The sequence below is a fragment of the Populus alba genome, chromosome 12 (assembly GCF_005239225.2).
Source record: "Populus alba chromosome 12, ASM523922v2, whole genome shotgun sequence".
In the NCBI taxonomy this organism is placed as follows: domain Eukaryota; kingdom Viridiplantae; phylum Streptophyta; class Magnoliopsida; order Malpighiales; family Salicaceae; genus Populus; species Populus alba.
The window spans coordinates 13,584,240-13,599,363 of record NC_133295.1 but is presented as its reverse complement, the minus strand read 5'-3'; the positions used below and the strand labels follow the sequence as shown (position 1 = coordinate 13,599,363).

At 32.6% G+C, this 15,124-nt stretch overlaps 1 protein-coding gene across 6 annotated transcripts; it reads left to right on the top strand.

The window, feature by feature from the left end:
* Window positions 1–5,785: 5,785 nt before the first annotated feature.
* LOC118060649 (protein NARROW LEAF 1) lies at window positions 5,786–12,426 on the top strand. Of its 6 annotated transcripts, none has more exons than XM_073403609.1 (7): window positions 5,786–5,895; window positions 6,280–6,378; window positions 7,385–7,904; window positions 8,044–8,187; window positions 8,769–9,009; window positions 10,083–10,583; window positions 11,602–12,426. In XM_073403609.1, exons 3-7 carry the CDS (start codon window positions 7,416–7,418, stop codon window positions 12,006–12,008), a joined length of 1,782 nt encoding a protein of 593 aa, XP_073259710.1. In that variant the 5' UTR covers window positions 5,786–5,895; window positions 6,280–6,378; window positions 7,385–7,415; the 3' UTR covers window positions 12,009–12,426. The 6 variants fall into 6 exon arrangements, with proteins under 6 accessions (XP_073259710.1, XP_073259709.1, XP_034929797.1 ...); XM_073403608.1 differs by having other exon boundaries at window positions 5,787–5,895; window positions 7,404–7,904; XM_035073906.2 differs by having other exon boundaries at window positions 5,852–6,002; window positions 7,404–7,904.
* Window positions 12,427–15,124: the final 2,698 nt, after the last annotated feature.

Sequence of the window (15,124 nt, the reverse complement as noted above, 5' to 3'; positions counted from 1 at the left end):
ATGAGAAGACGTGGAAGCATCAAACCTCTGATGGTGATAATTATCCATGATTTTCCAATCGCGTTAATTAATTAGGGCTCTTTGGAACAAGCTCTTAGCCAATAATATTCCTCAAAGGTTTGGTCTCTGCATTGTGCACGATGGCAGCCTTTCAATGCTGTTATTTTTTTTTTAATTATAGTTAATTCAATCATGTTTCTATCAAATTTAATTAGATTTAAAATTTTAAAATAATCTCATCAAGGCAAATAACCCAATTTATATAGACCGATGTTTCAATAGATGGTTTGTTTGTCATATCATGTTTCCTTTTTGAATTTAAGAGAAGATTGTGAGAAAAGAATATTATTTTAAATACATTAATTTAGGTACAAATGCTCTATCTAGAGCAAAAAAAAAAACCCGACAAATTGATTAAACCAATAAAACAAAAAAATTAATTGAAAAAAAACAAATAAAAAAAACCGATTAAATCAATTAGAATATTTTAAAAAAAAATTAGTTCAATTTAGTTTTATAATACAAGAACCGATTAATTCAACCAAACCAAATCAATTAAAAAATATATTATAAATAGAAAAAAATACTTTGCCCAGTATTCCTAGCTACCAGAACCTTGTCTCCCTCTCCCTCTCCTTAGACTTAAAAATATAAAGTTTCAAAACAAAAAAAAACACGCCAATCAATTGAAATTTAAAACCAATTAAGCCACTAGCAACATATCAACTTATAAAGGATATGTTGAATCTCTTGATAATCAAAATGAGAGTGTTCAATCTGTTGATAATGAAAGACATGAGGTGTTCTGTAACTGCTTTTCTGTTTCTTCAAATTAGACATAACTTAAGCGCTTAAGCTTACAATGTTAGACAATAGTTATGGATATAGTTTTGAAATCCGGTTCAGCTTGGTGGGTTGATTCGGAGTTGAAATTGGACCGAGTTGAAAAAAATAAAGGAAGGAAAAATCCGGGTTGACCCTGCGACCTGGTTGACCCGGTCAAAGACCCGGCCACAAACCTGTTAACTTTTATTTTTTAACTAAAATGATATTTTTTCATTTAAAAAAAATGACCAAGCCAACCTAGTCAAAACCCGAAACCCGAATCTTGAAACGGACCGGATCTTAAAACTATGGTGATGGGTGCATACTGCATACTTTAGTCATGGGTACTAACCAGTTAATGCATGCTTTCTGACAAGGATACCGGTTTTTAAGAATATCAAGTCATATTTGGGCAAAGAGTGAACCAAAGACAGTTCAAATAAACACTTGTTTTTATTAAAAGATTGGCATGTCTAGAATTATTTTGGCGATAATTCTGTTAGTATTTATATTGATATTAAACGAATTTCTAGTAGTGTTTATTATATAAGCATCCACTGGATGAGCGCCACATTTTGAGCCCTAAAGAAACTAGGTAGAGAAGTTCCATGATTAACAGACTCGCATCACATATATATTTAGTTAACAGACCCACATTTCTTTCTAATATGCACATTGTTGTATGTAAATATCCCAATGTTGCTCATATTTACCATTGATGATGCAAAATCAGCTAAGAAAGGATATAAAATTGTTTCTGCTTCTGTTTGGATTTTTGTTTTCCTGTTCAGATTTTTATTTTCATTTTATTGCTTAGAATTTTTCTTGAAAATTACGCATTGGTTTGTTTCATCTATGAATCATCTTTTGGCCCTTCTTTTTAACGTAGAACTTGATATTTTATTCCTTTAAGTTGGAATTAGTCAGAAGTGAAATCCCATGTTTGTGCAAATGTCAATTTGAGTTTTTTTATAGGCTCTCGGTGTCCATGCCTCATTGAACTTAAGATATAGTAACTTTAATGAATGATTTTGAAACTTATAAAAATCTAAAAATCATGTAATTTTTTTTTATAAACTTATACATTTTATTTTTTAATTTATTAATTAACACATTTTTATTCTAACATGTTTATTTTTTATTTTGTAGAATTTGATAGAAAGTTACATCAGCAACAAATAATAATTAATTCAAAAATCGATGCATTTATTGAAAATATATGGTAAAAATATTATTTTTTATTTTTATATCTTCTAATTTAATTTATCATGTTATAATTCTAGAATTTTAATTTCAGGTTTTGATATCAATAATATTAACTATTAAGAAATCAAGTGTACTATTCTTTATGTGTTTTTTTATTTAGCTGATATGCAAATGAAGATTTATTTTTTTGGCTTGGAGTGTTTTATGACAATGTAATTTGTTTTTGTTTTTTTAAGCCCTTTAAAGGCAATGTTTTATAATTTGTATTTTAACTTATTAGTGTGTATTATTTAAACTTCTCTATAGTAGGAGTCCTACACACTCAAACAAAACAGAATAAAAATATTAGAAAGAAAAAAAAATATTAAACACAAGATTGACACTAAGAATTTAATATAAATGAATATTTGACGGTAAAAAAATTAAATATACTTTAGAATCTTCTAAGAAAATTAGACAATATTAACATCAATTAAAAGCCCATTAGAAATCCAATTAAAGGCCCATCAGAATGCCCATCCATCAGACAACCCATTAAAAGCCCAAAAAAACATATAAATTTTTTCAGTTTTTTGAAATCAAGAATCGAACCGGACTGAAATCGGTCAATTTGACTTGGTTTCAGTGTAGTTTCAGCTTTTTTTTAAAAAATCAGTTTGGTTGTTTTTTATAGGTAAAAATCGAACTGAACTGAAAATAATTACCCCTCTTTATCTAAGATATAATTTAGAATAGATTTACTCTTGATAAATATACAAAAAATGATTTAAAAATAAACCAATTATTAAAAGAATTGATACATTTAAAATAAATAAACATTGATTTTGTCATTTGAGTATCAACTATTTTGATCATATTGATTTTTTACTATTCTTCTTAGCATATTGAAGTTTCATTAATTTTTGTCTTATATATTTGATATTTCAAGGGGAAAAAAACCAAGGCATGAGACAAGAAAGATCCGTTCATTCAAAATCAAATCCCTTTGTGACCAAAATATCAACAATTTAAGCTCTCAGTCTTCAGAGAAATTATATTGCAATATTTGACCAAAAAAAATTATAGGTAACAGCTTAGTCTAGTTCATTCGAGTCAATTATAACTATGTTATTTAATTTTTTTAAAAACAAAACACTAAAATAATATTGTTTTTAATTTTAAATATTCAAGTTCTAAATTGATTTAATAATCATAAATATAACATGGGGATATTTCAATTGTACCATCGAAAGCTACATCAACACTAGAGGTAATTATTTTTAGTTTAGTTTGGTTTTTATAAAAAAAATAATTAAACTGAATTTTTTGTTAAAAAAATCAAAATCGATTCGAAACCGGTTCAAACTGATCGATTTCAGTTCGGTTTGATTTTTTAGGATAAAAACCAGTTTAAACTGGTTTGACTTGATTTTTTCAGTTTTGCTCAGTTTTTTTGGTTTTGGCTAGTTTTTTTTTTTTGATTTGGGTTCGATTCGATTTTTTCAATTTCAAGCTTATAAAATAAAAACTGAACCGGTTAGTTTTTGTAAAATTTTAATTGGTCTAATCTGATTTTTTTTATAGTTTGATTTTTTCAATTATTTTTTTTATTTAATTAAGTTTTTAATTTCTTTACTCAACTCTGATCAACGCACTCTGTACAAGAGAAACCCATCCTTGTTAGATTTTTCTGTGGCAAAATCGAGTTATGGCCCATTTCCTTAATTCTCTTGTAACCAAAATATCAACAATTTAAGCTCTAAGTCTTGAGAAAAATTATATTGCATTTGACCAAAAAAAATATAGGTAACAACTTATTCTAGTTAATTCGAGTCAATTATAACTATGTTATTTAATTTTTTTTTAAAAATATCATTTTTAATTTTTATTATTCGAGTTCTAAATTGATTTAATAATCATAAATGTAAGGTGGGGGATGTTTCAATTGTACCACTGAAAGCTACACAACGCACTCTGTACAAGAGAATCCCATCCTTGTTAGATTTTTTCTGTGGCAAAATCGAGTTATGGCCCATTTCCTTAAATGCCCTTTAACTCTTTTCACAATTTGTTCTCTCCTAGCAAATGCCACATCACCACCTTCCTTTCTTGCATCACTAGTGATAGTTGTCAGCATTGAAAGCTGAGAACCAATCTACTTATTCTTGTATTTCTTCTACATGCCCTTGCAACTACTTAAAGCTTAATACTCCATTTATTCTTCTAAAACCCGGTCGGTTTAGTTTGTTTGACTAGTTAACTCATAATTTATTATCATGATTTAATCTTGTTAAATTATAAATTGATTTTGTCAGACTCAAGTGTTATGAATTTATGACCTAGTTAAGATTCGATGAAACCATTTAAATTTTATTTTTAAAATAATATCCTTTTAATTTACAAGATTAATTTGTTTAATTCATTATTCAAATTATGAGTCGAGTTATGACGAGTCAGGTTCCAACAAAACTCTTCAAATCTGAGTGCCCCTCAATATCTTCCTCTTCCCTTTCCGTCTCTGGGAATGCCTGATTGGTGGTGTAACCATTTTGGTATTGATACAATAATTGCGTTGTAGAAATTTCTTGGGAAATTTCATCATCTCGTGGCTAGTGGCCATCAGTGAAAGTATACGCTACAAATAAAATACATGTAACAAAGATTACATATACATACTTCCATACTTGAAATTAGAATAGTCTAACTGAACTAAGATGGCGCGTCATATTGTAGTTTAATTGCATTTTTTTACAAAATTAAAAATTATTTTTTTAGTTTTAAATTAATTTTTAATGTTTTTGAATCATTTTAATATGCTAATATTTAAAATAAATTTTAAAATAATAAAAATTATATATTTTTGATACATTTAAAGGGAAAAACTATATTTATTACATTTTCAAACAACCACTAAAAACCTTATTTTTTTATATTCTTCAATAATAATAAAAAATTCATCCTAAAAAACTTACCTCACTGGTTAATCTATTTAGATTGATCTAATATACATTATGCTATCAATTTCATAGCAATTTAAAGACTTGATCAAGTTAGCAAGTTTATTTTTCTTGCTAGGAAACAAAAAAAGGTTTATTTACTTTCTTACGAATATTTTTAAAGATATAGAAAGACATCATTTCTTGAATATACCAATACATACACATGTGTACGAGATTATATTAAACCCAATTAAAAAAATGGAATTTAATACGAATAATTTGCATGTCGCATTATTTTAAAACGAGGTGTGGACTTATGATGATTTGATAATTGAATCATGGGTGATAAAGATAATGCTAGTGATGTGACGAGGTGATAAAAGGTGAAGATAATGTATTGGAATAAAAGACGGGCTGTGTCTGAATGATTTTTAACTTCTAGAAAGCCATCTCTCTTTACCAAGCAAACGTTTTCCATAGGGAAGGATAAGAAAATAATGGAAGGAGAAGGAGAGAGCACATCATCATGCAGGTGAGAGAAAGCAGAAAGAGGAAGTGACAAAGAGTCTTGAGATAAATAAATAAAAATTCATCATCATTAAACCTGAAATAATAATCAACTGTATATATATATATATATATCGATTTTAGAAATTATTACAAAATCAATATATAATCATTCAAAACCCTCCTCAAGGCATACAGTACAATGCACAAAATATCTATCAATGAGTTGGAGATAAACCAAGGCAAGTAAGAATGCAGGAACAAAGGGAGAAGATCACTCAAACTACCCATCACCCTATAGATAGGTGGGAATTGAATTATTTGGGTGAAGAATGTGCTCCTTTTAGGGAGCAAATATGGATGGGACCCAAAGAAAAAAATTTCTCCTCCATTGAAACCCTCCCTTATGCCTGCTGCACTTCTTTTTCCACCAAGAAATGTGATCACTCAACTCACTCCCTCCCTCCATAAAATTATATGTAGCTAAAGAAAATGAAAAGAAGGGATAAAGAAATCAAAAGGGAAGAAAGCAAATGAAAAGTGTTTGTAAGAAAATGGGAAAAACCCATTAATTATTAAATTGTTTTTTTTTTTATATATATTATGTTAATGCGAAATCAATTGTAGCAGATACTATAGATATTTGGCTGGCTTTTCTCTTTCTCTCTCTCTCCAAATATTTTAATACTTAGTTCTCCCTGTCTGCCTAGAAAACATTGAGTCTTTTTTTAATTTGCCATAGCTCACTGCTCTCTCTCTCTCTCTCTCTCTCTCTCTCCATGTCTATAGGCGCATAAAGTTTTGATTTTTTTTTACTATGCAGAGTAGCAATTACTAATGAAAAAGATTGTGTACTAGGGCATGAACAGCTTCAAGGGGCTATTTTTGGAGTCCCCCATCAGAGCTCCACCTTTTTTGCTTGGTGAGTGTTGCATAAAAACCTTGTTTTTGATTGTATATCCTATCTGGGTTTTGCTTAATCTGTTGGTTTTGGTCTTGATTTAAATATGGGGTTTGCGTGTTTTATCAATCTGAGCTTTTCTATCTGGGTTTTGATCAATTTCAGCTCATAAAAGAAGGTTCTTGATTGTTTTGGCTCAGTTTTTTCAGAAAGTAACGGTCTTTATGAAGTATTTAAACTGTTTTTCAAATAATCATTTCAAAGTTTTTGCCTTGATTCAAATTTAATTGTCTGTTTGCTGCCTTCTTCATCGATTGTATATGGGGCTTTAGCTTCTTTGTATTCGTTTCTCAAAGACTTGCATTGACTTACTGTTTTGTATCTCTATTTTCTGACTTCTGGATGATTCCGTGTGTCCTTTTTTGCTTCTGTTTTACTATGGTTTTCTGCATGGAAAATGATGACACTTTTCCCCTATCTATTGTGCATTTGCTATGTGAAGCTTCTATGTTTTCGTGTTCTTCTTCATTTCTCCTGATACCCTTTGGAGAATTTGTTTCCTCTTGGATCCTTTATTAGGATAGGGATTATTATTATTATTATTATTATTATGGCTTGTTCCGTGTTTCATTGGCTCCCTAGTCTATAAGCGAAACATCTAGTTGTTTTAGCGCTTATAGCTTCAAATTAAGGGGCAGAATGCTTGTGTCATATATTTAATCATGGTCCTTGTTTTCTGCAACTTCCGTGGTTTCCTATTTGAGATGTTTCACTGCAGGTGTCTTTGCAAATTTGTTTGTGTGGAGCAGCTATATTCTGGTTAACTTTTATTTCTTTTATCCATTTATATTTTTTCTGAAATATTGTTTTAAAGTGTTTATGTTATTGTATAGTGGGATTGTTCTTCAGTTTCAGTATTTATTCTTACTGTTCAAGCACTACAGTTTCTCCTGCGATTATCAAAGCTTTTTAGCTTCTTTATATTATGAGAATTAAAGCTGCCTAATTTGTTCTTAAGATTATACAGTCAATATGTCTATGTGTAGGAGAGCTGACAGATGGAAAGGAACAGATTAGGTTTAAGGATTCATCACTCTGGATCCTCACAATCAGAGGAATCTGCTTTAGATTTGGAAAGAAACTACTGCAATCATTTGCCTTGGTCAAGCTTGTCGCCACTTCAACCCTTTACTTCAGGTGGGCAGCACTCTGAGAGTAATGCTGCCTACTTCTCCTGGCCCACATTGAGTCGACTAAATGATGCAGCAGAAGACAGGGCAAACTATTTTGGAAACCTTCAGAAGGGGGTGCTTCCGGAAACTCTTGGGAGGTTGCCAGAAGGGCAGCAAGCTACCACCTTGCTCGAGCTAATGACCATTAGGGCATTTCATAGCAAAATATTGAGGAGGTTTAGTCTTGGAACAGCAATTGGATTTAGAATCCGAGGGGGTATTTTGACGAATATTCCTGCAATTCTTGTTTTTGTTGCCCGTAAAGTTCATAGGCAATGGCTCAGCCATGTCCAGTGCCTACCTACAGCCCTTGAGGTAAGAAAACTGGTGTTTCCAGCTTTACTTTGGCCTCTATTTCTCTTCTAAAGACATTTGGTTTATTTTATTTTGTTTGATCTATGACTGGCTTCAGTTTGCTTAGGAAGTTAATTTGCCTTTTCATTGTATGGGCCAGGGACCAGGAGGAGTGTGGTGTGATGTAGATGTTGTAGAATTCTCATATTATGGTGCTCCTGCAGCAACTCCAAAGGAACAGTTGTATACTGATCTCGTGGATGGCTTGAGAGGAAGTGACCCATGCATTGGTTCTGGATCTCAGGTATCGACACTTTAGTGATGTTTGTGGTTTTTGTGTTGATTAAATGGTAGGGATTGAATGCATGAATAATAAAATAGCACTATTTGTTGGTTACTTAATAAACTTTTTAGTTGATATATAGACAGTTTCCTGGTTCTTCCTGTTGATTGTAGGATGTGATAAATGGGCAAGTACATTAAATGTCTGAACTAGTTTTCCTGCTTTTGAGTTGGATATGTGCAAGTCTTTAAGCCAGGAACCTTGGTCAAGTCTATTATATGTTGCCATTCTAGAATGGTTTTGCATTTTATTTTGTACCAACTGAGAGTTCCAAAATCAGTGAGAATTTTCAGGAAATCTTTATCCAACCATTGTGTGCACATAAAGTTTTTTTTTTTTTTTTTATTAATATGCAATTGCAGTTTGATCTGTTTAGCAGTATTATGAATTTTTTAAGGGAATGGTTTGAGTTCTTTTTTGTGCTGTCCTAATATATGTCCTGCATCTTGATTTTGCTAAGGCAGTGTATTCTGTGATAGGCACTTGAATACTTGTTTCTTTGTTCATTTTGTGGGAATTACAAAATTGCCTTACAATTTTAGGTTGCTAACCAAGAGACATATGGAACCCTGGGTGCGATTGTGAAAAGCAGAACAGGTAACCGCCAGGTTGGTTTCCTCACAAATCGGCATGTTGCAGTTGATCTGGACTACCCAAACCAGAAAATGTTTCATCCTTTGCCACCAAGCCTTGGACCTGGGGTGTATTTGGGTGCTGTGGAGAGAGCAACCTCATTTATCACTGATGATCTTTGGTATGGAATATTTGCTGGAACAAACCCAGGTAATGCAGTTTCATATTAAATTTGTCATACCAATGTATACTTTGGTTTACCACGTGTTTTGCAGTTTATGTTCTTCATCTTCATAGACTATATTTTTAATGATCCACCTGTCAATCCAAGGGAAGATGTTATCTTGCTGTGTTCCATAGATTACGTTTAACTAAGAAAATAGTTTGAGAGATAAATCAATAATTTTTTCCTTTTGTTGAAATTTGTGTTTGTTGGCTTGAAAGATTTAATTCAGGTGAGTATAAAGTATTACCCATTTTCAGTTGTGGATTTAACCAGGGATTACTTTCACTCAATATATGTAACTCTATAGCTGCACAACTTTAACCAATTAAGTGTCGGTCACCATTGCATCCTCAAGCTCCCAGATGACTTCTTGGTTTTTCCTCTTTAATCAAAGAAGTGCCTGCGAATAATAAGTGTTTGTGCTCTGAGAAGGTAACTAAAACTGAAATTAATCCAACTTGCACTTTCCAAGTAAATTAATAGATATACGATACTAGCAGAGTAATTTAATGGAACTTTTAAATCTCACTGACACAACTCAAAGTAGTTAGCATCTTATCAATCTTGAAATGATCTAGCATTCTGTAAGGAAGACAAGGCTGGGACTTGTTAATACTATTGTTGCATTAGTCATGATTACAATCTTGAAAACTTTTGAATATGTATGAGAAGGCTGATTTTCCATAAGAGTGCTTCTCGGAGTTTGTAAAATCATGATGCTGGGTAGGATTATTTCTGTCTTGGATAAAAGTTTTTTAGATGAAATCTACTGGAGCATGAACCATGGGTCATGTCCAAGGCTTAGATATTCCCCGGGGAATGTTAGAGAGACTTAAAATAATCCTTGTTCATCCAGGCAATTGAGCTAGATGCTTGTCTTCGCAGACTAAGCTTATTGCAGGCTTTGGAATATGTGGTTTGATTGTTGTTGCCTAATAGTTGAATTTGACATTTTTATAGATGGATGGTGCTGAAGTACAAATATGTAGCGTAATTGTGTTGATTGTTTTTTCTTTGCTTGCTGACCTCAACACTTACCCATTGCAAACCCTTGTAGAAACATTTGTCCGAGCAGATGGGGCCTTCATTCCTTTTGCAGGAGACTTTAACATGAACAATGTAACTACAACTGTCAAAGGTGTTGGCGAGGTTGGTGATGTCCATGTTATAGATTTGCAAGCTCCAATCAATAGTCTCATTGGAAGGAAAGTTGTCAAAGTTGGAAGGAGTTCTGGCTTGACTACTGGGACCATAATGGCCTATGCACTAGAGTACAATGATGAGAAAGGGATTTGTTTCTTTACCGATTTTCTTGTTGTTGGTGAGAACCAACAGACTTTTGATCTTGAAGGTGATAGTGGAAGCCTCATTCTCTTAGAGGGTCAGGATTGTGAGAAGCCACGGCCAGTTGGGATCATTTGGGGTGGGACAGCTAACCGTGGTAGGTTGAAGCTTAAAGTTGGCCTACCCCCAGAAAATTGGACCAGTGGAGTTGATCTTGGTCGCCTGCTTGACCTCCTTGAACTTGATCTCATTACTACCAATGACGGGCTTCAAGGTCTGTGCTTTCAATTCAATCCTATATTTTTCTCCTACATTAATGCACTTATCTTTCAGAATTCATTTGTGTTTTTCCCCTCATATATGGAGGGTGTATTGCCAAAATCAAGATATTATAGTAACAAATGACATGCAGGCTTTGTTTCAGATGGGAACTGCTGGCTAGCTTTTCCTGATTTTTATTAACAAAAAACAAAAGAAGAGAAGAAATTTGGAGTTTGCTTTCAAATTAAATAAACTATGTAGGTACCAAAATAACATGGTGCCTGATCATAAAATTTTCTACTAGGTCTATTTAGCATAGAGGGGTTTATTATGACCCTCCATTAATTTACCAAAAAAGAAACTGTTGTCAAATTCTGGGTATCAAGTTTAGAAGATGATAACTTGTTTACCTTTTGAATGTCAGTGTGGAACCGTGAATGGCTTTCTACTTGGCACTGTTTGGTTAGTGTAAAAAAAGAGTTCATTGTATTAATGAAAAACTATTATCAACAAGAGAGCAATCAAAGGAACAAAGGGTCAAATAATGTTTTTTATTTTTTGATATGTTACTTTTCGGAAAGTGAAAATTACTTTTAAATAAAATCTAATGTTATTGCATTCTGAATGACATTTATACCCTCTGAATTTCCAATAGCAATGATATCAAGTTTCCAACATTTGTTTCTTCAAGAGGGGATGCCAGGCTACGTAAGTTCATTAGCCGTTACCTTTGACAGCTATACTTTGCACACATACAATATGCAAGAGGAGAGAGCAAAAATTTCATTACGAGGACAAAATATTCTCCCATTAAATTGAACCTGCCAGAGCATATTTGTTGTTACTCTGGATAGAAGGTAAAGGTGACAATGTAATAGTTTGACTCAAAACAAAGGCCTGACTTGTGAATCTTTGGGAAATATAAAGAGTAAAAAAAACTGAGAGCCTGCTGAACACCACTCTTTGGTAATAATTCTGTGCGTATTATCTCAACTTGTGATACTGTCTGACTTGTTCAGTTGTTGATATAGCTGCAGTTCAAGATCAAAGAAATGCATCAGCACCGGCAATAGATTCAACAGTTGGAGAGTCATCTCCTCTAGACCGAGTGCCATCCAAAGAAAAAATTGAAGAAAACTTTGAGCCTATTAATTTAAACATGCAGCAAGGGGTAGTCAAAGGTGAGTCTCAGCAAGGACAGTCTCCACTCTTCATTGGCCCTGAATTTCATATAGAAGATGGGGCAGAAGCAGCTCCTAATGTGGAGCACCAGTTCATCCCAAGTTTCTCAGGGCGATCACTGATGCATGACAACAAACCTCAGGAAACCCCAGAACTGAAAAACCTATCGGCGTTAAGGAGTGACTCTGATGAGGAGATGTGTTTTTCGTTGCAGTTAGGCAAGCCTGAACCGAAGAGAAGAAAGCAGTTGGATTGACCTTTTAGCATCAAGGAATCAAAGTGAAGGATCAATGTTGCCAATGCTGCTTGGAAAACTCCTGAAAACTGAAGTCACAGGATTGTTTTCTCATTCTTCCCCGGTTGCTTGGCCTTCAAATTCTGAATTGTAAGTATCCTGAAATGTTAAATCGCAAAGAGAAATTTTAAGGTTCATACCTTCATCTAGGTAAATTATGATTCTTTTTTCCCATGTTTTGGTTAAGGTTACAGCTTTAGGTTACATATGTGAGTTATACAATATCCAGTAGAAAATGTTTAGGGAGGTGTACTTCATTAAATATATCTTCAATTGTATTACCTTGTCAAAATGGTTGTACCATAAGGACTCCTAAAATGGGGGAATGAACAGTTGGTTAAAACATAAAATGTCGTTTTGACAAGCCATGTTGGTTCTATCTATTGCCCCTGAGGGATTCTCCTTCACGATAAAACTTGTTTGGTAAACTCTAGCCTGTTGGAGTCAATAATGAAAACATTGTAGTCTGCTTTAACCAAAGCACATTGTCCATACGTTTTTGCACTGTGTTTACAGTTTGACTCTGCCTCTTTGTGCACTCATTTTGGGAAATGGGCTACAGTTCTTGGGAGAGAAGGGGTTTAAGGTGAAATTCTTTGACGACATTGATACTGGTTTCCTACTTTCCTTTCATTTTTAACTTTTAACATTGCCTTTAGTCATTCTGTTGAAGTTTTGAGGACATCAGACTTGTATTCCCCTGTCTGGATCTTCATAACCAGTGATCTCTACAAAAAGGGTTTCCAGTTTGACTCCAATCATTTCCCAATTAATCGTTAATATCGACAAACAAGATGATCTCTTTGTAGTTGATTTTCAAGGAACTTCAACAGTGCATAATTTAAGACTTGAGAACAGTGTGGTGTCAAGACAAATTAAAAAAAAAAAAAAAATACAGAAGCAGAAATGTACTTCTAGCTTTTCACTTCCCTCCCATGGCTATTCCATTTAAAGCAAGCGACGTTTGAGTCTCATCTCCACTATAGCTGGAGCATAAGATATACCAGCTTTCCACCATAAACTCAGAATTTCTATTAAATTGCAAATAGCAGCATAAAATGGAAGAAGGTTTTTTTCTTAACCAAAACAAACTCCTGGTATAAGCATGTTCTTTCACCTAGTACACGGGATTCATGGATTGGAATCACATAATATGTCAGAGAGCAAGAAGGAAGATTGCAGCTTTCCACCATCTCCCAACTTTTCTCTCTCTTTTTTTTTTTTTTTTGGAAGTTTGAAGGATACCAGTAATAAATGAGGAGCAAAAGATTACAGTTTTATCTCAGTAGAAGCATTTGGCAGCTTCTCATGGATCCATTATTGGCAACAATCAATACATGATGTTTTTACCCCAGATATCCAGTGTTAATTTTGCAAAAGCAAGGTGGTGGATTCAAACCTTATTCATTGTTATTTATTACTTCATACATAATTTGATATGAGGTTGTTTTCTATATAAATAAATAAAAAAAACTCAAAATTAACACAACCTGACCAGCCAGTCTCAGGTAACAAAGTGACCACACTGCTGGTAAAATATTAAAGAAAAAGAAAAGGAAAAACACTTTGCATAATTGCTGCTTCATTGAGCATCCAAATCTAGTTCCATGATCGATCAATTGTAGGCTTTTCAGGGAACAATTTGTTTCTAACCTCGTCCTCTGTCGAATGCCTTGTTGCTTTTACTCTGCAATGGCCACTCATTCGAGGCAGGCAACGACATGTCACGAAGTCACCAGGCAATCAATCTAGGCCTTTGATCATCAGATGGTAACTGAAACAATCATCAGTCACAAGTAGTAATTAATGGGGTTGCTGGGATGAACTTCAAATTGATTAAAGAAAACACAAACTTTACTGCTAGCTGCTTTTACCTTTAAGCCAAATGAGTATGTCCACATTTATCTCCAATTATTATGTTGTGTTTATTGCTAGGTTAAATAGACGTCTGATGAATAAATTATGTACGTAGATGCCTTCTTCAGGCATCATCCACCATGAAGGCTAGTCATCAACCATGTCGTAAAGACTCATTTGTTGAAGAAATCGAACCTTTGAGGTTTTGTGTGGAATATGTCAACAGCAATGGAGTAGATGATAAATATAAATATAAATATTTTGAAGATCTTGGAAGTCAAGTAATGATTTCTAAGGGATGAAGATGAAAACAAACATACTGATTAGATGATACAATATATAAATCTGTTCTTTCTTACCATGCCAAGATTAGTCACGTAATAATAAATTTATATTTAAATATAAATTAAGTTTTTAAATTAGGGTGTTTTTCATATGCAAATCAATGACTAAGTACACGTTGGCAATATAGTGACTCAGGACCTAAATTTCTTGCCATAATAATATATTAAGAGCTTAATGTATAATTAAAATTAGTTATTACAAATAAAATAATAATAATAATAATAATAAACAGTTTGAAAAAACACATACTTATATAAGAGGAAAGAAGAATCATTAACCCAAACATTCTCTACAAAAATTCTTAGATTTATCGATGAAATTTTCTGTCAATATTTATACTCTTATTCTGTTGGTAATAAATTTATCGACATGCTCAAGGATAGAAATGCATCATCGGCAAAACTCTCTTTGGTAATTTTTATTCTATCAGTAATAAAATTACTAATAGATTTAATGACGGCAAAAGCACGACAATTTTTTTTTACTAGCTTCATTTCGTCAATATTTTCCTTTGAAATTTTGTTGTATAAACCACTAGAAATACCATATGCAATTCCTTCAGTGATTAAATAGTGGCACAATAATATTTACAGTAATTCTTTTTCAATTCTTTGGAATATACTGACAGATTTAATCCGTTGGTGATCCCTTTAGTAATTATTTATTTTTTTCAAAAAAAAACCTATTTAACAAGAGTAAAAATAATTAAATTAATATAAATCAACACTCACTAATAATACTCAATAATACTTAGAAATTGAGTTCCTTGAAAAAAAAGTAGAAAAAAACTACTCAAACAAATTCCTTTAAGAAATGAATGTTTGCGTTCTTTACTAAAGAAAAAGAAGAAGAAGAAGAAGAAGAAGAAGATGTGT

Coding starts and splice junctions, on each gene's coding strand:
- LOC118060649 (XM_073403609.1), top strand. CDS start 7,416: ATGGAAAGGAACAGATTAGGTTTAAGGATTCATCACTCTGGATCCTCA. Junction 7,905..8,043: donor GCCTACCTACAGCCCTTGAG/GTAAGAAAACTG, acceptor TGTATGGGCCAG/GGACCAGGAGGAGTGTGGTG. Junction 8,188..8,768: donor GCATTGGTTCTGGATCTCAG/GTATCGACACTT, acceptor TTACAATTTTAG/GTTGCTAACCAAGAGACATA.